The sequence below is a fragment of the Benincasa hispida genome, chromosome 2 (assembly GCF_009727055.1).
Source record: "Benincasa hispida cultivar B227 chromosome 2, ASM972705v1, whole genome shotgun sequence".
In the NCBI taxonomy this organism is placed as follows: domain Eukaryota; kingdom Viridiplantae; phylum Streptophyta; class Magnoliopsida; order Cucurbitales; family Cucurbitaceae; genus Benincasa; species Benincasa hispida.
The window spans coordinates 44,155,049-44,179,434 of record NC_052350.1 but is presented as its reverse complement, the minus strand read 5'-3'; the positions used below and the strand labels follow the sequence as shown (position 1 = coordinate 44,179,434).

Here is a 24,386-nt window from a genome sequence, read left to right as displayed (position 1 = left end):
GGAAATTAGACCTAAAATCAATAATTCAGAGTTGCATGCGGACTTAGGGTGAACTCAAGTTTTTTAAAAGGGTTTTAAAATTGGATTGAGATAGACGTAAGTTCAAATGATTCTAAAGAGTTTAGTAACCTAGCTTAATCTTTTAAAATCGGTTTAATAGGATTAAATTGGTTGGATTAAAAGATTAAATTTCTTATAAACCTATCTATAAGGGACCTTTTGTCTAAGGTGGGTTCTGGCTAGGTTGGGGTTCTTAAGTTGACAGAAACATAATACCCCTACCTGGGAACCTACCAAGAAAGGTGAATTAGATGGATTTTCAACAAGCATAAGACGTTTTGGTCAAAGACTCCGTTAAAGAGTTTAACGGATGATGATCAAAAGTTGTTCAACTATCCAAGGTAACAGTTACTCTTGGGAAAACTTAAAAGTCACTTAATTAAAATCCTTAGTTGTGTTTTTTTTCTAAGTAAGTTAAACCCTAGGTTATAAAATACTCAGTAGGAGGAGGAGGCGTATCAGATATGTCTATGATTCCATTCACGTTTCTCCCTATATGTTCACACCGTGAGATTCATGCTTGGCCTCGAGATGCCCTAGGCATCCCTCTTCAGATGGTGTTTGCATGAGTCAATATCAAGGTGGATGGAAAGAGTATTTATAGTAAGTGGGTGAAGGGTGTGTGCCAACACGTCCTATGGTCTCTGTCATTAGTTCACATCGTGAGATCATTCTGTATGCCCTCGTGTCGCCTTCAGAGCGGCCCCCCTTCGAATGGGTTTTGGTGTAGTTGGTCAATATCAAAGTGAACTCCAGAAATGGATAGAGTCGCTTTAGGTTTTGCCTCAATCGGATTTTTTCCCTTCGGATTGGCCTTTTGAGATGAACCTCTAGGGCTTAAAATGCGGGTTACACTTGTAGGAGATTGTTAAGTAAGTTAATGATCTCTTGACCAAATCAATGATGACTAGTTGTTATAGGAACAAGAATTGTTCTGGTATTAATGACTGGTTAAGATCTTCTCAATTAAGAGGAGGGATAACTGACTTCCCTTCGGCGACTTTTGTCCTAAACCTTTGAAGCGTCATTGCGAAACTAGATGTCACATGGGGTTCATGTTAGTTTTGCTAAAACCTTATTAGATGTTGTTTTGTTTTACAACGGGTATTTGCTTAAAACCTAACGTAGGTCAATGCGTTTTTCTTTTCAGCAACTTGTTAGTATTTCCGTTTAAAGCTTTAAAAATGACCGATTTATTACAGTTGAAAGAATCGTGTGAAATGAATTTCGTGGCAAACGACCTCCATCCCACTACTCTCCAAAAGAGGAGACAAGACAGTAAATATGATTTATTGGTCTTGGAGACATTTCTGGTAGAGAATGATGATTCTGCCTGGATCCTTGATTCAGGTGCTATCAATCATGTCAGTTTCTCTTACCAAGGATTCAGTTCCTGGTAAATGTTGCCACAGGGAGAGATGACTCTTCGAGTTGGTAATGGTGAGGTTGTTTCAGCTGTTGTTGTAGGCAGGCTAAAGTTATTTGTTGACAAGAAACGTTATCTGTTACTGGATAATGTTTTTGTAGTTCCTCATATTAAGGGGAACTTAATCTCGGTTTCTTGTCTCATTGAACAAGGCTATACCGTATCCTTTTCTGAGAATAAAGTGTTTATTTTTAAGAATGGAATGGAGATTGGTTATGGTTCAATAGAAAATAACTTATATGTACTAAGGTCGTTAGTTATAAAAGCCTTGTTTAACACCGAAATGTTCAGTACGGCAACAACAGCTAAAAGACCAAAGGTTTCTTCAAAGGAAAATTCCCATCTTTGGCATCTAAGGTTAGGTCACATCAACCTCAATAGGATTGAGAAGTTGGTGAAAAGTGGACTTTTAAAGAGTTTAGAAGAAAACTTCTTGCCGTTACATGAATCATGCCTTGAAGGCAAGATGACCAAACGAACTTTTACTAGAAAAGGTTACAGAGCCAAGGAAGCCTTGGAGCTTGTACATTCAGACCTATGTGGTCCGATGAATGTTAAAGCTCGAGGTGGGTATGAATATTTCATCTCTTTCATAGATGATTATTCAAGGTTTGGTTATCTCTTCCTAATGCAACGTAATTCTGAAGCCCTTGACAAGTTCAAGGAATATAAGGCTGAAGTTGAAAACTTGTTAGGTAAGAAGATAAAAACACTATGATCTGATCATGGTGGAGAGTATATGGACCTCCAATTCTAGAACTATATGATAGAATATGGGATTGCATCCCAACTCTGGGCTCTTGGTACACCTTAGCATAATGGTGTATCAGAAAGGAGAAACATGACATTGTTGAACATGGTTCGGTCTATGATGAGTTATGCTCATCTTCCAGACTCGTTTTGGGGTTATGTAATGCAGACTACATGTTATATCCTAAACACCGTGCCTTCGAAAATTATTTCTGAAACACCTTTTGAGTTATGGAGAGGCTGTAAAGGTAGTTTACGCCACTTCAGGATTTGGGGCTGTCCGGCACATGTGCTAGCGACTAACCCAAAGAAGTTGGAACCGCGTTAGAAGCTTTGCCTCTTTGTGGGCTACCCCAAGGAAACGAGAGGAGGATACTTCTATGATCCGAATGAGAACAAAGTGTTTGTTTCCACTAATGCCATCTTCTTGGAAGAAGATCACATGAGGGATCATAAGCCATGAACTAAGCTCGTTTTCCATAAGATCTAAAGTGAGACTGAGACTGCTGAGGGTTCAACAAGAGTTGTTGAACAAGCAGACAGATCAACAAGAGTTGTTGAGGTCAGGACGTCTAGTCAACCAGCTCAAGAGTTGAGACTGCCTCGACGTAGTGGGAGTGTTATGAACCCACCGGATCGCTACATAGGTTTGACTGAAGCCCAAAACGTCATTACGAATGGTGGAGTCGAGGTTCCAGATTCTTTTTTAGAAAGCAATGGAGGATGTTGACAAAGATGAATGGGTTAAGGCCATGAACCAGGAAATGGAGCCTATGTACTTCAATAATGTCTGGGAGTTTGTTGATCCACCTGATGGGATCAAACCTATTGGGTGCAAGTAGATCCATAAGTGAAAGAGAGGTGTAGATGGAAAGGTGCAAACCTTTAAGGCTAGACTCGTGGCAAAGGGTTATACCCAGATTGAGGGAGTTGACTATGAGGAAACTTTCTCACCTGTTGTCATACTAAAGTCTATCTGGATTCTCCTATCCATAGCCACATTTTATGATTATGAAATATGGCAAATGGATGTCAAGACTGCCTTTCTGAATGGTAATCTTGAGGAGACCATCTATATGACTCAACCAGAGGGGTTCGTAGTTCCAGATCAAGAGAAAAGAGTTTGCAAGCTTAATAGGTCCATTTATGGGCTGAAATAAACATCTCAATCTTGGAACATCAGATTTGACACTGCTCTCAAGTCGTTTGTCTTTGACCAGAACGTTGATGAGCCTTGTGTTTACAAGAAGATCATCAACAGCTCAGTAGCTTTCTTAGTATTGTATGTGGATGATATCCTACTCATTGGGAATGATGTAGGATATCTGACTGACATTAAGAGTTGACTAGCTGCCCAGTTCCAAATGAAAGATTTGGGTGAGGCACAATATGTTCTTGGGATCTAGATCATTCAAGATCGTAAGAACAAACGGTTAGCCCTGTCTCAGGCATCATACATTAATCAAATGCTGATCAGGTACAGGATGCAGGATTCCAAGAGGGGTTTGTTACCTTTCAGGCATGGAATCGTTCTGTCTAAGGATCAATGTCCTAAGACACATAAAGAGGTTGAAGAGATGAGACGGATTCCCTATGCTTCTGTTGTAGGAAGCTTGATGTATGCAATGTTATGTACCGGACCCGACATTTGCTATGTAGTAGTGATTGTCAGTCGGTATCAGTCCAATCCAGGATTTGATCACTGGACGTCGGTTAAGACGATCCTTAAGTATCTTCGGAGAATGAGGGACTACATGTTTGTGTATGGAGATAAGGACCTGATCCTTACAGGATACACGAACTCTGACTTTCAGATCGATCGAGATTCTCCCAAATCGACATCGAGGTCAGTGTTTATTCTGAATGGAGGGGTTGTAGTTTGGCGAAGCATCAAGCAAGGATACATCGCGGACTCCAATATGGAAGTCGAATACATAACGACTTGTGAAGCAGCTAAAGAGGCTGTTTGGCTGAGGAAGTTCCTTACAGATTTGAAAGTTGTTCCAAATATGGATTTACCTATCACTTTTTATTGCGATAACAGCGGGGCTGTGGCAAATTCGAAGGATCCTCAGAGTCATCGTCGAGGTAAGAACATAGAATAGAAATATCACCTAATCAGGGAGATTGTGCGTCACGGTGATGTGATAGTCGAGCAGATCGTATCGGAGCACAACATTGCTGATCTTTTTACAAAGACCCTCACGGCTATAGTGTTCGAGGGTCACCTGGAGAGTCTGGGTCTGCGGGACATGCGACATCTTGTCTAGAGCAAGTGGGAGATGATACTGGGTATGCCCTAGTTTATTGTATATTGTACATTTTTATGTTGTATTGTACATTAGTCTCCCGAGTCATTAGGACAACTGGAAGATAAGGTAAAAGTTACTCTTGGGAAAATCTCCCACTTGTCCTATGACTCGGGAGACTAATGTACAATACAATATAAAAATATACAATATACAATAAACTAGGACATACCCCAGTATCATTTCTTTCTATATAGTTTTTCAAGAAGATATGTAAATTTTAAGAATTTGTTTAAATTAACAAATAAACATTTATGCTTTTAAACCAACTAAAATGTTTATATCCATATTATATTCATAGTATTGACATTTTATTGCTTACCGCTTATGTTTAATGATTTTTGTATGAAATAACAGATATGTTGATTCATCCTTCAAGTTAATGTGTCGAACTTATAAAAATGAAAAAATATCGATAGAAATGTAATATCATGGTTGCACTACAAGGTTTTTATGCCTGTGGGCAGAAGCCGTCATTGTGTTTTCCCTCTTCTAATGCATTACTCTTCTTTTAAGGAGGCTCTTACAAGTTGGATCCCTGCCAGAGACATAGCGAGAAAGACCCCATGGGAGTGGACCAAGAAGAAAGAGGAATTTCAAGGAAACCTTGTTGCTGGAAAGTGTTTGACAAAGGTAAAATTTCCGATATGCTTAACATTTTCTATGTATAAACTACTGTTAAAAACCAAAGGGTGTGTGCGGTTCTATCGTTTCTACTGTGGGATCAAAAGTTTGATCCCTTCCATTGGTATCAGAGCCAATTTATTTGATTCTTGATTCAAAAAATTAAAATCTGTATGGTGGGTAGCTTTTAATAATTATACATGAGATGTATGTTTTTAATATGCGGTTTGCAAAATAGATTGTTTAGGTTTTTCGGTATTAGATTTACCGTTTTAATTTGATGTGATCAATTGTAAGACCTTTTGTTTTGGGTATTATTTTACTATAAATCAATTGTAAGACCTTTTGTTTAGGTTTGTATGGTAGGTGTGAAATGAGCATCAGTTGGCGAGAAATTAGGGTTGAGGAGCCCTAATTCAAGGAAATCACGTGGAGTAGTTGCTATGAAGACCTAGACTTTAGGAAATTTAAAACTTGTTGTAATTTTTAATTTTATTAAATTCTACGAATGCCAAAAAGCTAGTTTATTTTCCCTAATTTAATTTAATTATGCATGTGATATATATTTTAAATTAAATTATATGATGCATTAGTATGTCACACAATAAGAATATAGTATTTTCCCGACACACAAAATTGTTGAGATATAGCCCAGTGTACATTTGCTTGTTGGGAGAATAGTCCAGAAATAGGGTCTGGAGTCATACCACTGACTTGTAATGCCTACTTGTTGGGAGCTTGTGTAGATTCCCAACGAGGTATATACGCCGTCAGGAGTACATATTTCCCAACGGGGTCAACGACATATCAATAGTTCTCCTGTCTCTTCCAACGACTTCAATGTCGTTGGGAGTTTGAATGACTAAATGGATTTCCTCGTTCAATCTCTCGACGACTGTTTATTCTGTCAAGAGATACGCCAACTCCCGACACCGTTCGTCGGGAGATTGGGCTTTTTTTATTTTTAATATTTCAATAATTACTTTTAATATTTGTAAATTTTGATCCGCATAACCTAAAATTGAATCCAAATCAACAACGATTAAAGAAATCTAAAGTTTTCACATACATTGAAATTAAACAAATTCGTCCATAGTATTTTTCGCAATATAAAAGGGAGAGAAGTGTACCAGATAATAATGTTTACATATAGAGATAGTGGTCTACAAAAATATATCTTGAGTAACATATAGGAGAAAATGTGACGACCATGTTGTGAGCTCATGACTCCAAAAAATGCTCCTCTATGGTATCAAATTTACGTACAATTTAATTGAATTGAGACGTTATTGCACATTATTATTAAGATTAAACGTATGAATAACTCTCAAGCCAACATTAAAACTTAACAAAATGATACCAAGAAAACTTACTGAAAATTATGAAGATATAGTTTAAACTTACACGTATTTCAAAACAGTGTTAGACTAGGAAGAAGTTAGTAACATAATTAGATTAGAGACACTTGCATCCAACACTCTTTTTCAATTCAATCATTTTATATTTGATTTACAATCCATAATTATCATATTTCAAATCTCCTTGTCACACCAACACCTCACAACACTTTTTTTTTTGGCCTACAAACTTTATGAATTGACGTTAAATAACCTAACTTCCATAGTGTTTACTACTAAAATTTGCACATTTATTGAACCAACAAAAACACAAGAAACACACAAAAAAAAAAAAAAAAAAAAAAAAAAAAAAAAAAAAAAAAAAAAAAAAAAAAAAAAACTTAACAAAATAGTACTCACACTTATGGTAGCCCCCAGTCTAACCTTGATGAATAAATGCAATTCAACCCTTAAAAAAAAAAAAAAAAACACAAGAACCACAAACAAAGGCTTATGAACGAACTTAGCCAATCTAACCTTCGTGAATAAACACATTTGACTTTAATGAGTCTTACAAAACAATTCTAATAATCAAACTATGTCAAATTAAATCTTGATGAATAAATACAATTCAACACCCACACGTTCATACTTCATGAACACAACATTCAAACTTAGCAAGTCACATACTTTTACAATTCATAAACATAAACAACACTTAGGTAATTACCTAAAACAAAGCTATCTATATGATTTAAACCCCTATCCCCTCCAATAAAAATACAAGAACCACAAGCTTAGGAACCAAACTTAGTCAATCTAACCTTCATGAATAAATGCATACCACTTTAAAGAATCCTATAAAAAAAATTCTAATAACCAAACTACATCAACTCTAACATTGATGAATAAATGCAATTCAACCCCCTCCCCTAGGTAAGTATTGAAATAAAGATTGCTATATGATTTCAAACCCCCTCCCCCCAATAAAAAAAGAAGCGCCATAAACAAACACAATTATCATAATGGTAGGATAGCCAACAATTCATTATCAACTAATCATACCTAATTGAATGATCTAATTTGATGATGACTAACTACTTTGCTACCATAACTGTAGGATAGAACCATATTGGCCAATATCACAATGTACAATATAATTAGAATATCAATTAATCATACCTAATTCACCGGTCCTTCTCTGTGTGATTGCACAATTTGTTTGATCATTTTTTTTTCATTTCTTCCATCTGTGCCGAATGATACTCTTTCATTTGTTTTTGAGACACTTCAATCTCCTTAATTTTTATTATGATGGTTCAAAATTAGCTCTTAGTTCCCTTATTTCCATATCATGCATTTCTACAGTAGATGAACTTGATGCTCTTTGATTTAGGTTTGGGGCTCAATCAAGACCTTTTATGTGATCGAGTTGTCTACCAAAACTATCTCGCAAATTTTGTCCCTTGTTAATGGTTGGGACCCTACTGAAGTGAGGTTCACTTGTAATTCTAACATTCAATTATGCACATATAATTAAATTGTGTAAATACAATTGACTAAACTATTTATTTTTAAATGAAAAAATAAAAAAAAACAATTTGATTACATGTTCATCTTCGGTAGCTTGATTCACAAACTTCTCACTTTTAGTGTATTTCTTTGAATAGGTCAATAGATCCCACAAGTCGGTCTTGTTTTTCCTATAACTCAGATTGAATGCATGAGCGCATCTTCGACCCACCTACATGATCAAATGGTAAAGCCTCTCGATTTTTTTTATTGGTCTCCGAAATTTCCTATATTAAAAAATATATTTATAGAGGTATTTCATAATATTAAAAATGCCAATCACACATTAAAAAAAATAGTAACCTGAAATGCTTTCGCGCTCAAACCGATCACACAAAAAATGTCAATCGTCCATTGCATTTTTAAGCCAGCTAGACAGGTTGACATGTGCTTATTCAGAGTTATCATAACTCTTGTTGGGGGCATTTGGGGTAAGGAGTGAAATAGTGAGTAGTGAGGAGCTGTGAAATCTAAAGAGTTGTTAACTTCCAGGGCCTATAGTGTAAGGAGTTGATAAGATATAAAATTGAAGTTTTTTAAGAGTGGGATCCACCAACTCCTTGGACCAAACAAGGAGTGGAGTTTACAAACTCCTACTTCCTAACTCCTTGGGCTAAACACACTCTATTGCAATGAGTTTTGTATTTGATGTTCGATAAAGTTATTGAGTAACTGATTTGACAGACCAAACACAAAATGAGTCTACGAAAGAATAAAGGTAAATTTAGCAAATTTTTGTAAAATCATTACAAGAAATAATGGATACGATAACTAACGGAAAAAAACTATTATAGACTTTTTATAGCATTCTTTGAAAGTCTAGACAACCCATGTTATTAAAGTCTGAGACTTTTTATAGCGTTTTTGTAGAGCTATAATGGATGCTATAATAGAATATGAAGATATAACATATATATGTTGCTATAAAAACATTTTATACTCTTTCTTATTAAAGCTGTAATATGTTTGTATAGCCAAAATAGTGTACTATCTTTAATTTATAATAGCATTTTTTAAACGCTATAATATAATATTGAGATGGATAGTGTCCTATTTAGAAGGTTATAGTGGTTTTTTGTGATAATTTCAGTGCCCTTTATCTCGTTGGCAATCTTGTCCAGTAATAGGGCACAAAGCATATTGAGATGGATATTCATTTTGTTCATGAAAAGGTTGCGTGTGGTCAGGTTCGGGTTCTTCATATTCCTTTTCGATTCCAAATAGCTGACATTTTTACTAAAAGGCTTCCCTTGGTTCTTTTTGAAGATTTTCGGGATAGTCTTAATGTTCGTGTTCCTCCCGTTTCGACTACGGGGAAGTGTTAGAATAGATATGTTTATTATATAAATATAGGATGTGTGTAATTGTGGTTTGTTTATTGGTTCCTTGTTTTCCCTAATATTATTAAATTCTTTTGTATAAATATGAGAATAATGCTAATAGAAAAGGCACGAGTTGTCTTACATTATGGTCAAAATTCAGAAACAAAAGAAGTGATTAACTTATTGAAGCTATGGAAAAATTTCAACTGTCGCTGAGAACATATAAACGACGGGAACATCAAGAAGAGAGAAGAAGAAAGGGAAGGGAGGGAAGAGACAAAGTGAAACATATTAAAATAATAACAATAATAATAATTAATTTACAAAAATTGTCACCTTAGTTAAATTTTGTCATTTCAACGTGTCACTCCATTTCTCTGTTAGTCAACTAACGGTTAAATTAACTCAGGAGATCATGTGCAAACCTCGGGGACCAAAGTTGTCTTTTCGAAATTTCAAGGACCAAATATACATTAACCCCAAACTTAAGGGACCAAAAGCGTAATTTACGCGTTTTTCTTTTTATATTGTTAAAGCTTGAAAAAGAAAAAATACATATATATACGTTTAAAAAAAATCTGATGAAACAGGATCAAATTCCAAAGAAGAAAAGAACAAATTTTGAACCATTTAAAATGGGTTTTGAACTTTACGGCCCAAAGCCTAAAGATCGGCCTAAACCCAGCTCAAAGTCGATCCAAGATCGGTCCAAAGTCAATGTTTGATCAATCCAATTCAGGCCCCCTTAGACCCAAATTCAGATCTCATTTCTTTTATTTATTTTTAAAATTTTTCTTCCTTTAACAACTTTCAATTTTCGGAAAAAAAAAATAATTACACAATAATCCCCACTAAATATAGTTGAAAATTAAAGAAGAAAACTAAAAATCATCTAGAGTGACTATTCAACTTAGTTTGGACTTTTACTTTTTAGAGTCGTACGTGTTCAGCTAGGTTGTCCCAATGCTTGTGAAAGAAGATTTTTTTTTTTCTACGATTTTGGATTCTTTTTTAGTACAGTCGAGGGTATGGGGACTTGAACCACACACTCCATGGTTATTAATACATCATATACCAATTGAGTTAGGTAGATTTTTAGATATATTATTAATATAAAATTTATTTCTAGTTTGAAATTAATTATAATAACTATACATTAGTCTTTCCATATATATATACACACACACATTATTCTGATGGTTTTGATTTTAAATTAATGATTAATAACTGTAATATTTGCTTTAAAATTATATATCCATTAAAAGTTATTTTCATTAAGTTGTCTTAATCTCTATATAGATTTTAAAGAATTACAAAAATATAAATATATTGATACTCTAAATTTCAAGAAATTATTTAAATTAATAAATAAACATTTTGTACTTTTAAACCCATTAAAATGTGTACATATTATATTTATATTAATGATATTTCTTTTTTTTTTTTTTTATGTTTTCTAAACTTTTTAATGAAATTAATGGTGAAATGTCGATTCATCCTTTATGTTTAATGTTAAATTTTTGAAAATGTAAAAATATCGATAGAAATATCTAATATATCGATAAAAATTTAATTCCATGATTGCAATGGTAAGCAATTTGCTGATATTAAGTCACAACTTGTTCCATCTCCATGGCTACAATTTCTTTCTAGTTATAGATTGAGCAATTTCGAACCCATCTGACATTGTATGTGGAGGCTAATAGAGAAAAGTGAATAATTATTAATAGTAAGGTTTATCGTAAAATTGAGGAGTAAAACAAGGCACAATGAGAATACAAACATTGAAAAAATATAATATTAAAATAAATAAATAAATAACAAAATTATTGAAAGTTCTAATTTTCTTTTTCCTTTGAATTTCTTTCCAAAATTCTTTAATTTCTCACCAATGCGTATTTTATCAAAATCCACAAAATGTCACTATTTATAAGCAATTTAATTGCTAGATATGACATTATATTGACACTAAGAGTGTGTAATCATAAGACACGTGGATAACATGTAGAAAGGCACATGGAGTGATGAGAGAATGACTTTTGGTCTTTTATGACACTAAGTATGAGCATCTATATTACACCTATATTACAATATTTATAATAAAGTTGAATTTGTTTATTTATTTTGTAGCAAGATTTAATGTCGCATTGTTTAAAGAGGAAATTCTAAGAGAATAAAATGTTTTAAGGAAAAAACTAATAATTTATTAATTTAAATCCTAACTTAAATGTATCAAATTACACTCTTCATTATTTGTTTAGATAAGCATCGTTCCCGACTTACAGTTTTATCCATTAAATCCCTAAATATTCCTAAGCTAATCGATTTAGACTCTCAATTAAGATTTTCTTTGAAAATTATCCGTTCATCAACTATAATTATCCTTTTTATTAATTCAACATTTGAGGAAATCCACTCAAGTATAAGAATTGATAATATTTAGATTTTTGTTTTTGAAAATTATTGACAATTTTACAACTTCTTTATCATGATTATCATATTTATTAACTAAACACTTGAATTGAATTTTTAACTAAGCAAGTTTTAAATGACTATATATATTAATAAAAAAAAAACCTGATTAAATCATTTGATTAAGTCTCGACACTAATAAAGAGCAAGAAAAATTAACATGGTAAGTTATTTATCATAATACTTCATAACATTAGAAAATACTTATCCAACTTTGCATTCTCAATTAAAATGATATTTTTAATCAATCCAAATTTATTGAGTTTAGCCCGAACAATTTGATCGAAACCCCTCACATTATTTAAATAAAATGTCACATTATAATAATTTGTTTGCCACCATCTACACACAATTTTATTGCGCTAAGTTTAGTTGTTTAAGTGCTTAAAAAATGTTTTTATGTGCAAAATGATAAAATGGTTGTTGATCTTTAAATAACATTTCCTCTATTTTTTCTTCTTTTTATTTTTTCGTTACAGATTCTTCTTTTTCGTTTTTCGTTTTTCCCTTCTCTCTTCTATTAATGTCTCTCCTATCAATGTATAATAAACGGTACTCCATAAATAAATAAATATTTGTATTGGACTCTTGATTTGTGTCGAGCCAGTTCATTTCCATCCTCTACTTTCTTCCCTTTTTCTCTTCTTACATGATATCAGAGCTTTAGGTCTCTTTCTTTTCTTCCCTCTTATGACGTCAAGTTCGGGAACATCAGAGAAAGAATCGGCTCAGCCGATGACGTCGTTTCCAGTTACTTACTCGTCCAATCCACCTCCGGTCAACACATATGTATCCTCACCTTCCTTCACTCCACCAGTAACCCATCGAATCCCACCTCCTTCTATCCGAAACCCGATTTTTCCCCAACCACCCTTCCCTCCTCACTACGGCTCTTCACTGTCGCTGTTTCATCCACAGTACGCCGACTCTCCTACAAGTTATCCTTACCCACCCCAAGTACCACAAAATCTTTTCTCCACCCTCCCATCCACTCAATCACCAGTTGATAATTTTCCTCACATGTCTCAATCTCTCACTGTCAAACTTTCCGACTCCAACTATCTACTTTGGAAGAATCAGTTACTCAACCTGATTATGGGCTACGGCCTAGAGAGCTTCATTGACGGCACCTACCCTTAACCTCCCAAGTACCTGGATCCTCAGAGAACACAACTGAATCCTCATTTCTCCTACTAAAAAAAGTGTAATCGAACCATCATGAGTTAGTTCTATTCCTCACTCAATGAAGATAAAATGGGCGAAATCGTTGGCTATGAATCCGCCTTGGAAATCTGGGAAGCTCTTTGCCCAGTCTACGAGTCATCCTCCACTGCTCGCATCATGGGACTCTGATCTCAGCTGCAACGAATCAAGAAAGATGGACTCACAGTATCTCAATACCTAGCTCAAATCAAGGACGTTGCTGACAAATTAGCTGCCATCGGTGAACCTCTGTCATATTGAGACCATCTCGACTACATCCTCGAAGGGCTGGGTAACGAATACAATCCTTTTGTAACTTCTATTCAAAATAGAACTGATCGTCACTCTATTGCTGATGTTCGCAACCTTCTTCTTGCATACGATTCCTGCTTGGAAAAGCAAACCGCCTCAGACCAACTTCAACTTATTCAAGTCAATGTCGCTCATCTTTCTCTTAACTCTCAGAGCAGGCATCCACAGTGGCAACAAACTCTCTCTCTCTCTATAGTTGACTCAAGTTCATCCACTCCTTCCATACATCCCACTGCTTTTGTCTCAACTCTCATAGACGTCTCCCTGTGGCATCGTCGCTTGGGGCATCCTTCAATTCCAGTTGTTAAATCTGTCTTATCTAGATGTAGCTTGAAGTATAAAAATAATGTTGTTCTTCTCTTTTGCATATACTATCAAATGGCCAAAAGCCATCGGTTACCTTTTCCCACATCTATCTCCCGCCCACTCTCCCCTTTTGAAATTGTGTATGTTGATGTATGGGGTTCTTCCCCTATAAATTCAGTAAATGGAGACAAATATTTTCTTCTCTTTATTGATGCTTTCTCCCGATTTACATGAATTTACACACTAAAAACAAAATATGAAGTTCTCCTCTGTTTCACTAAGTTTCATGCCATGATTTCCATTCAATTCTCTACCCCTATCAAAGCCATTCAAACCGACGGAGGAGGTGAATTCCAAGCCCTATCACCTTTCCTAAACAAACATGACATTTTTCATCGTCTATCTTGCCCTTACACCCCTCAACAAAACGGCACTGTCGAAAGAAAGAATAGACATGTTGGTGAAGTTGGACTATCCATGCTTGCTCATTACTCTGTTCCACATACATTTTGGCCCTTCACTTTTCACACGACTACCTATCTTATAAACAGAACACCTACCTCCATTCTCGAAAATAGGCCCCCCTATGAAGTTCTTTATGGTAAACTCTCGGACTATCATCTCCTCAAAGTCTTTGGATGTGCCTGTTTTCCCTTTCTTCGCCCTTTTAATGACAATCAGCTTCAATTCAGATCCCATGAATGCATCTTCTTGGGCTACACTTCCCTTTACAAAGGATACCTCTACCTTCATCCCACATCCGGTCGAATCTATGTCTCTAGACATGTCATATTCAATGAAGTTGCCTTTCCCTTTGCAGCTACTACCTCAACATCCAATCCTTCACACTCGTCCCATGCTTTTGTCATCTCCTTCCCCATCACCATCACCCTTCCCTCTACCACCTCCCTCGGCCCCCTACTTCCACTCCTTATCACATCAGTGTTCACCATCAAGAATCACCTCTCACATCCTCCGAACCCACCCTTCCCAATCCTTCCATCCTCCCTTCCTCCTCCCCTCATTCTTTACCAATCAACCAACACCTCACCCTTGATCTTAACTCCCCTGCCTCTGCCCCAAATTCATCTAGCTCTCCCATTTCCTCTTCTAATCACTCTTCCTTACCATCCCCACCTATGGGAATCTTCAAACCCAAGGCCTGGTTATCTGTTGTCACTGATCTGGACGCGGCAGAACTAAGTTCCTACAAGGAAGCTCTCCTACATCACAAATGGCATCATGCTATGCTTGATGAGTATGAAGCACTCATTTGAAACAACACATGGTCATTAATGCCTCTACCCCCAGATCGTAAAGTTATTGGCAGCAAATGGGTGTTTCAATGAAACACAACCAGTCAGGTGAAATTGATCGTTTTAAGGCCCGACTAGTCGCTCAAGGTTTCAGCTAAGACTATGGTATTGACAATTTTGAAACGTTCAGCCCAGTTGTCAGGCCTACTACAATCCAGATTGTCTTATCCATTGCACTATCAAACAATTGGGCCATTCGACAACTTGATGTCCATAATGCATTCCTTAATGGTGATCTATCTGAAGAGGTGTACATCAAGCAACCGTCGGACATCATAAACCAACAATACCCAAATTATATGCTACTCCTTCACAAGGCACTATATGGCCTTAAATAAAGCCCCCGTGCGTGGTTCTCGAAGCTAAGCACCTGTTTGATGCAGTAGGCCTTCTACAACTCCAAGTCTGATACGTCTATGTTCATTTTTCGAAGTGACAACTCTTTAATTATTTTTCTCATTTATGTTGATGATATTATTGTCACCGACAACAACTCTTTTCTCACACAACACGTCATTAACAGTTTACATACTTAGTTTGTGCTCAAAGACCTTGGTGACTTATCCTTCTTTCTTGGTATTTAGGTAACTCGCTCATCCACTCTGTTACATCTATCTCAAATTAAATACATTCACAACATATTGAATCGTGCCAACCTCTATGACTGTAAGCCCATTCACTCCCCTATGGCCTTCAACACTACCTTATCCCTCACTGACGGCCTTCCCCTGGAAAATCCTTCTGAGTACCGAAGTTTAGTAGGCACCCTTCAATATTGCACACTTACCCAGTCTGATATCAGCTTCAGCGTCAATAAGCTATATCAATTTATGCACACCCCAACCTCTTCACATCTCCAAGCAGCAAAACGGCTACTTTGATATCTCAAAGGTACTGCCGATCATGGTCTCCTACTGTCAAAATCCACTGTTTTAGCCTTAACTTGCTACACTAATGCTAATTTGGCCAGCTGCCCGGACGATCGACGAAGTACAAGTGGTTTCTGCATGTTCTTAGGTTCCAGCTTAATCTCATGGTGCTCCTCCAAGCAAAAAGTTGTATCAAGGTCTAGTGCTGAATTGAAATATTGAGGACTCTCCAATGCCACTGCCGAATTACTATGGATTCAATCAGTCCTGTCTGAAATCGGTATTGGTCCCCTTTTAACTCCCTTACTGCTGTGTGACAATTTGAGCGCCACCTACATAGCTGCTAATCCTGTGCTCCATAATTGTACAAAGCATCTCAAAATTGATCTCCATTTCCTTAGAGAGAAAGTGGCTACCAAACAGATTTTAGTTAGATTCGTTCCCTCTGACGACCAACTTGCCGATATTATGACCAAGGCATTACCTAGTCCCCAGTTCCCTAGCCTCAAAACTAAGCTCACAGTCGCGGCAGCTCCTCATTTGCTTGCGGGGATGATAAAATGGTTGTTAATTTTTAAATAACATTTCCTCTACTTTTTCTTCTTTTCATTTTTCCGTTATAGATTCTTCTTTTTCGTTTTTCCCCTCTCTCTCCTATCTGTTAATGTCTCTCCTATCAATGTATGACAAATGGCACTCCATAAATAAATAAATATTTATATCGAGGCTCTTGATTTTGTGTCGAGCCCCTTCATTTCCATCCTCTGCTTTCTTCCCTTTTTCTCTTCTTACACAAAAGAGTACTTTTTTTAAGTAAAATTATCTAAGCATATCCATACTCCACGTGTGATGTAGTTGGGTAATTAAAATATCTAATTTACTTTAATTGGTGAAAGTTAACTCCGTTATAATATTCCTTTTCTAGTTAAATGATAATAATAAATTGTAGAGTTGTTTTTAAATATAATAAAATAAGCTAACTTATAGACATCGATAAACATTTATCAATGTCATCTATCAATTTCTATCACTGACAATACTAGATGTCTATTAGCGACTGTTTGCATTGAGATATGATGTTTTTTCTGTTTGAAGTGCAAAGTTGAGTTTATATATATGAGATATCTAATGCAGTTTTTTGAACTTTAATTAATTTGCTTTTATGGTGACTATTTTTTTTTTGAAACTTTTTTATTCAATAATTTTATCCATCTTTGTGTTGAATAAAATATGGATTGCAATTTTTGTTCTTTTAATTTTTAAAGTTTTTTCTTTCTTTTTTAGGTAATGAATAAAAATTAACTCACTACATTTCTTGTAGAAATATAGTTAAATAAAAAAGGAAACTAAAAAGAAACCAAAACTTTTGATTCTTAATTTTTTCTCCTCCATTATCTTTGCAACCAATAGAATGTCACCATATTTCTTCAACAATTTTACTTTTAATTCCTCCAAATTTTGAGGATCATTAGAGAACAAATCTTCATTTTTCACTATTTCTTGCCAAAAAATGTTCTAAGAAAAAATCTTTATTTTATGATTTTATTTTATTATTTGTTACATACTATTCAACTATATACAAACTTTTTAAAATATTATTAACACTTATTTGATTTGTGAAATCAATTAAATAAAAATATATTATTAACACTGGTTGAAAGGTCTGATTTGAGGTTGTATATTGCCTCGAACGGTGCGCTAATCCTTTGAATCCGGTACCAATAGGTATCATCCCTCCTAGAACAACGGTCTCTTTCAGACCTTTCAACCAGGAGAGCCTACAGCTATCGGTTTGCACTTTTACCCAATTTGGGAAGTTGCTTCCGTTGATGAATGGTTATACAATGATGGTCCTTATGAGCTAATTGTTCTACACTTCTTACTTGGTGTAGCATGTTACATGGGTGGCTGCGTTAACTGAAGGCGATTTTCCAATAGCTAAATACTCCGATTGTTGAAGAACAGAAGCTTGGGGATTGTTATCTGGTTCAAGTTGTCGGAATTTTACCGTTGAAAGTGGTTGTCAAAGCTCGGAGTTGGTTTTCGAAGTTGCTCGTTCAAAGGTGATCATCAAAGGTGATTTTTGTCGGAGTTTATAGTCGGAGGTGGTTGCCGAAGAGTAGAATTAATCGTCGGAGTTGGTCGCTGGAGTTGTTATTGGAAGCGATTATCAGAGCTCGAAGTAGGTTCTTGAAATGTGACAATGATAATTGCCGACAATAGCCCGATGGATGGAGCCATTGAAAATATGGGAAGAAGAGTTTGAGTGAGTTGAGGTGAGTTGGTAAAATATACCAACTCAACTCCACAAAAATTTAAAGTTGGTGGTCCAAACATTGAATTGGTATATTATATCAATTGAACTCAGTTTAGTGAGCCAAACACTCTTTTAGTATCTATCCTTATTATAGTGACATTTTGTTCTACTTAAAAATATTTTTAATAATTTTGTTTAAAACCATTACTATAAATTGTATTTGGTCCGAGAAGTTTAATTTTACCCTACAGATTTCCAGGGGAGAGTACAGCTTGTATATATGAAAATGCACTACGAGTTCTTAGAGCCAGTTTATCAGCACACAACAAACTTTGAACTCAAAAATAAATAAATAAATAAACAATTAGTTATTTCAACCGGAAAAAAGAAAAAAGGAAAACAAAATCTATTAGTTTGAGTAATAATATACTAAATTAAGAGGAAATGCAGGTTCCAGTTTAAAATAAATAATTAGTTTTAACTTATTATCTCGTTTGCTTTAAGTATCTAATATCTGAACAAACAACAAATAACCAGAAAAACAATATTAGTAATAAATAAAATTAATTTTGCTTTGTCTTACAATAATCCCTGACATAATCCAAATCTCTACCTCTATTTAGTTCAAACTTCAAAGATTATATTTAATCATAAATTTGGTCCTAAAACTTTTAAGTTTATACCTATTTAATCCTTAGACTTTCAATTTTGTATTTAAATTTTCGACATAATCCAAATATTAGAAATTTAATTGATCTATTAAATAAAATTTTGAATTTTATGACGAATGAAATTATAAATTTTAGTAGATCTATGAATTTTAAAAATACCAAAAGGTCATAGATTTATACACGAAACTAGAAATTTAAATACTTATTAGGTGCAAATTTGGAAATTGATGACCTATTATATATAAAATTAAAAGTTTTCAATAACTATGCACATTTAAAAATTTATACACCAAATAGATACAAATCTAAAAGTTCAATCCTTGAAATTGTAAATAAACCTAATTCAATTTAAGTATAAATACTATTTTAGTCCACATACTTTCACTTCAATTCATTTTAATCCCTTTACTTTCAAAAGGTCATTTTAATCCCTGTATTTTCAATATTTGTTCATTTTGGTCCCTATTTTGTTCTCTTCATTTTGTATATAACTTTAAATGTGATAAATTTGTATAAAACGATTTTGTGTATAAAATTTATGTTACAAATGTGCAAACAGGGACTAAAATGGTCACTTTTAAAAATATAAGGACAAAAATAAATAATTTTAAAAGTACATATACCAAAATGAATAAAAATCAAAGATACAAGACAAAAATGAATATTTTAGACTTCTTTTGGTAATCAGTTTATTTTTTGTTTTTGTTTTTTAAAATTAAACATGTGGACAGTACTTCCACACCTAAATTTCTTCTTTTTATCTACTTTTCATAGTTTGAAAAACCAAACAAATTTTTGAGAACTAAGAATTCAACCATCGTAGCTAAAAAAAATATGCAAATCATGGTAAGAAATGTGGATGAAATAGACTTAAATTTAAAAAAAAAAACAAAAAAACCTAATGGTTACCAAACGAGGCTTAAAAGTACACAAACTAAAATGAACCAAGTTCAATTGGCATAGAAAATGTAATAATCATGAGATTTAGTTCGAATCTCCTTAAAAAAAAAAAAAAAAAAAAATCCCACCCATACAAGCATGATAAAAATGTCAAGTATGATTATCTACTCTAAAATTGAATATCAATTCCCTTATCCCATATTTGTTGAAGAAGCCTACCCCAAGATTATAATTTAACCATAAATAATGAATGGGAGAGTTCAGTTTTGCATTTTGCAAACAAGAAAAGTACACACAGTTGGATCATTTTCTTGTAGTTATAGCCAATCAAGCAGCACACAACTAACTCAATTTAGTTTTGAGTAATAGATTATTACATACTAAATAAAGAGAAAATTTGGGTAGAAAACTAAGGATTTTAATAATTAATGTGTGTTAATCTATCTCAAGTTGATTTGCTTTTATAAAACTAGTGTTGTGTCAAATGGTTTTTAGTTATGAAAGTAACCAAAAACAGTTTAGTTTCTGAAAACTGTCCACCTCCCAAAGTCCCAAAACACCCACCAATTTGAACCTTCTTTCAACAGAAAAATGAAAAGAAAAATTCTCTCACCATTGCCAACTTGGTTTTTCCTCTCCCCTGCAACTGTAACTTAAACTTCAATCATGTCTTCTTATTCTTCTTCTTCCTCTACTTTAATCCCACTTCCCCTCCTATCCATTTCCCCTTCACATCTACCATGGAAGACGAAGCTTCCTCTACCTTCCTTTCCCATATCAAGACTCCTATCCTAACAGATGAAGTTTCAGATTCTAATTTCACATATGATGCCATACCTGATGCCAAGCGGCCGAGACTGGATAACCATCTTAATGATGTTGTTGCCGTCGGGAAATTCAAAGGCGTTGTGCCGCAACAGAATGGCCGTTGGGGAGCGCAGATCTACGCGAATCACCAGAGGATCTGGCTTGGTACCTTCAAAACAGAGAAAGACGCTGCTATGGCTTATGATAGCGCCGCTATCAAGCTTCGCACCAGAGATTCTCACCGGAATTTCCCCTGGACTCGCCGAACAATCGAGGAACCTAATTTTCAAATCAAATTCTCCACAGATGCTGTTCTCAGTATGATCAAAGACGGATCATATTACTCGAAATTTTCCGCTTATTTACGAACGCGATCTCAAATTCACGACTCGAATTTACAGAATCCTCAAAATTTTGACAATGGCGATGGCGATAGTCTTTTCTCTTGTAGTCATCTGTTCCAGAAGGAATTAACACCGAGCGATGTCGGCAAGTTGAATCGACTCGTAATCCCTAAAAAATACGCAGTGAAACATTTTCCATACATCAGCGAAGGCGCAGAGGAAAACGGCGACGACATCGAAATCGTGTTCTACGATACGTCGATGAAGACGTGGAAGTTCCGATACTGTTATTGGAGGAGCAGCCAGAGTTTCGTATTTACCAGAGGCTGGAATCGCTTCGTGAAGGAGAAGAAACTGAAGGCGAACGACATTATCACGTTTTACACATACGAGAGCTGCGGAAGAGACGAAAATGGCGGAACATTGAACTTCATAGACGTAATCTATAAAACATTGGAGGATGATCATGATCAGAGCGAAAATAGTTGCTTAGCGGCGGAGAAAGTGAGTGTTAAGAATGAGAAATTATTGCAGAGTGAATTAAGGCAAAACCAGGATTGTGAGAAGAAGATGAACAAGGAGGAGATTTTAAGCATCGAATTGAACCCTAATGATAAAAATGTGGGGGCAAAGCGAATTAGGCTATTTGGAGTGCATATTGATTGAATGAAATTAGAGTTTTAAAGATAAAATAGATCGGAGATTGGATAAACTGACGTACTATCCCCATTTATTGCTTATCATAAAAGAATATTTAAGAATTCGGTGGGACCTCGAGAATCAAATAACGGATCGTCTAATTATATGTCAAACATCGGATGAGAGGATTGTTACCCTAGTATCAAAAATTTGGTTAAATTTTATTAAGAGAAGTAATGTGTTTTGAAGGCTATTTGTAGAGTTGTGAGAGAAAATTGACAAATGAATGGTCTCATATTGAAAAGATGAAAAGACTTCTTTATAAATATGTATATAATAATCATGGCGTTTGTCCTTTGCCACTATTAATTAATGGATATGTAAGCACAAATAATTTATATCCAATATTTCAATTTTCAAAACTCGAGTAATTTATTATTTTCAATAATCTAGAATGAGATCATTTTGGTAAGTGGAAGAGGAAGAGAATGATTTGTATCTCATTTCAATATTATAATAAATCATAATGGAGATCATTTTAACAAGTGAGAATTGCAATTTTATTCTCTCCTTTCACATTTGTAAGTATGTTAATTTACTAATTCTAACATATTTAAGAGATGGGAGAATAAAACAATTGCAGCTTTGTTTTGTCAAGATTGAAGATCAAAATAGCAAAAAGGATCTTTTTTTTTTTCCCACTTTTTATGACTCATATTTTCATATTAAAGATATATGAAATAGAAAGCATAATATAAATAGATTAATATTTATGATTCTTGAAGATGTTTAACTTAAGGATTGAATTATGTTCTTGGACATGCAGTCAAGAAGCAAAATGGGTCCATATAGTGATGAGTTAAGTCATCAGGAATCCACGTCATATACAACGAACTTCTCAAACTCTTGATTCCTTTAGGGGAGTGCAGGTTAAAGAACTCTAATTGACCAACGTATATGAAAACCATAGAAACCTACCAGAATTTATTGAGGAATATGCCAACATATGCTCAAATAACTTCGCTTTTGTCTAGCAACCACATGCTTCAGCCTCTCAATATCAATCGCAACGGCGACTATCATAGCCAACATCATGATTACGAGGCCAATCCACATCCTCTAAAGCTCTGTTAGCCACTTAGGGTTTCCACTAAATCAACCAGCGAAAGGCACAAGGATTTGGCAGTAGAGACGAGCGTAAACAAGGACACTGCATATGTCAAATGCTAGACATACTCGCCGCCAAGAGGTGGAATCCACCGACAATAGTGGAGTTCATTACATCGTCCTATTTGACGAACAAAGACACATTTGAGCAAAAGACAATAGAGTACATTTTGGTGCAAAAACCAAATTGAAAGCATTCTGATAAAGTATTTGGCTTCTTTGTTGGGTATGGCAAGATGTGGGAATCCCACGTCGGTAGTCTTTTAGGGAGGGGATGGGCTCGAGCCCATGTCCTTTGTTCCTAATATCCTAATTAGGAAAAACTTAAAGCTTATGTATGATAATTAATTTCCCTCCTTACATTTTTTCTATTTTGAGTGGGAAGAAGAAAAAGAGTGTGAGTAGACAAAAGTTTTGAAGAGAGTAATTTTGTAATTGAAATTGAGAGATAGAATTGTTCTATATGATTGCAACAATTTTTCACATAGTGATGTATAATATATGATATTTACTTCACTTCTTGTCTTTGCACATTTAGATGTTTTATTTGCTTTACGACAAACCAATAAACTTAAATCCCTAATTGTCTTTATGTAACTTAAGTATGTATGTAGTGACATACAAGTAGATCATGTCTTAAGTGATAACTAAAATGGTCTGTAGTATATGGATATAGAAGGGAAACCTTATCCTGGTAACACTATGAATGCGGCCCGCTTTGTGGAATAGTTATAAGTGTTGTGATTGTCACAGATGGCTTGATCCTGATCATTCGTGTAGGGGACATGCAAGCGGGGGTGTCCTATACAAAGAGTTTGTATAAGATCTGACCATGAAGTGTTAACGTCTCGTCATATAACTTCGTTCATGACAGAGACTTTACTTCAGTAGGATGACCATAGGTAACATGACCTCAATCCTGAGTGAGTTGGGAACTCCTACCATTGAGGGTGGTCCTTTGATTTGCATGGGTGCGAGTGGCCAGTGCACCAACTCAAACCTACCACTTTGAGGATTCGTCTGATTTGGGAGCTGGGCACTTAGCTTCACAAGATGGAGTTCACTCCTTCCTTGAAACATGGGTAAGTAGATAGATTGCTCCCTTAAGGGTTGATCCTGGGGCTTAAACAATGTGGTGCCACACACTTTCTCATGGCCAGAGAGGTGTTCACACATAGTAAGACTATGTTGTATTGTTCATTAGAGGGATCAGTGGTACTTAAGAACTAAGATGTAACTACAGGGGCAAAACAATAAATTTTCCCAACTGTACATACGAGCATCTGTGAAGGATTATCGTACTGATGATTGGTTATATTCAATGGACATAAAAATATATCTATGGTAAGAAGAGTTCAGCTGTTGGTCTTTAGTGGAATGTCTGGCAATTAACGGATGATGGATATCGTGGCTAAAGAGTTTAGTCAGTTAGTCACATACCATTGAAGCTTCGAGCCATAAGTCCATAAGGTCCCCTTAGTAGCTTGGATAAAAGTTGAGAATCAGTTTTTGGGTCAGTTTGAAATGTTCAAATTGACGAGAGGGGGTCGATTATATATGATATAATTGAACTAGTTAATTATATATGATATAATTAATTTTATGTATGAGATACATTGATTTAGAGGAAATTGGATATAAATATGATTTATATCTAGTGGAGGAAAAATACTATGGTTAATATATGATATTAATCCATAGGTTATGAATATAATGTGATTAT

General features: G+C 35.0%; 2 protein-coding genes across 2 annotated transcripts in view; one reads left to right on the top strand and one right to left on the bottom strand.

Annotated features, from left to right (window-relative positions):
• LOC120072118 (protein NRT1/ PTR FAMILY 7.1) overlaps positions 1 to 14,479 on the bottom strand; it is a 24,770-nt gene extending 10,291 nt beyond the window's left edge. Inside the window, exon 1 of the mRNA XM_039024529.1 lies at positions 14,254 to 14,479. Within this exon, the coding sequence (XP_038880457.1) occupies positions 14,254 to 14,479 (226 nt within the window). The remainder of the gene's footprint in view (positions 1 to 14,253) is intronic.
• Positions 14,480 to 19,610: 5,131 nt separating this feature from the next.
• LOC120070840 (AP2/ERF and B3 domain-containing transcription factor At1g50680-like) lies at positions 19,611 to 21,543 on the top strand. Its single transcript, XM_039022727.1, has one exon. It carries the CDS (start codon positions 20,447 to 20,449, stop codon positions 21,521 to 21,523), a length of 1,077 nt encoding a protein of 358 aa, XP_038878655.1. The 5' UTR covers positions 19,611 to 20,446; the 3' UTR covers positions 21,524 to 21,543.
• The last annotated feature ends 2,843 nt before the right edge of the window (positions 21,544 to 24,386 follow it).

Bases quoted from the DNA above. Each gene is read 5' to 3' on its own strand.
- LOC120070840 (XM_039022727.1), top strand. From the start codon at position 20,447: ATGGAAGACGAAGCTTCCTCTACCTTCCTTTCCCATATCAAGACTCCT.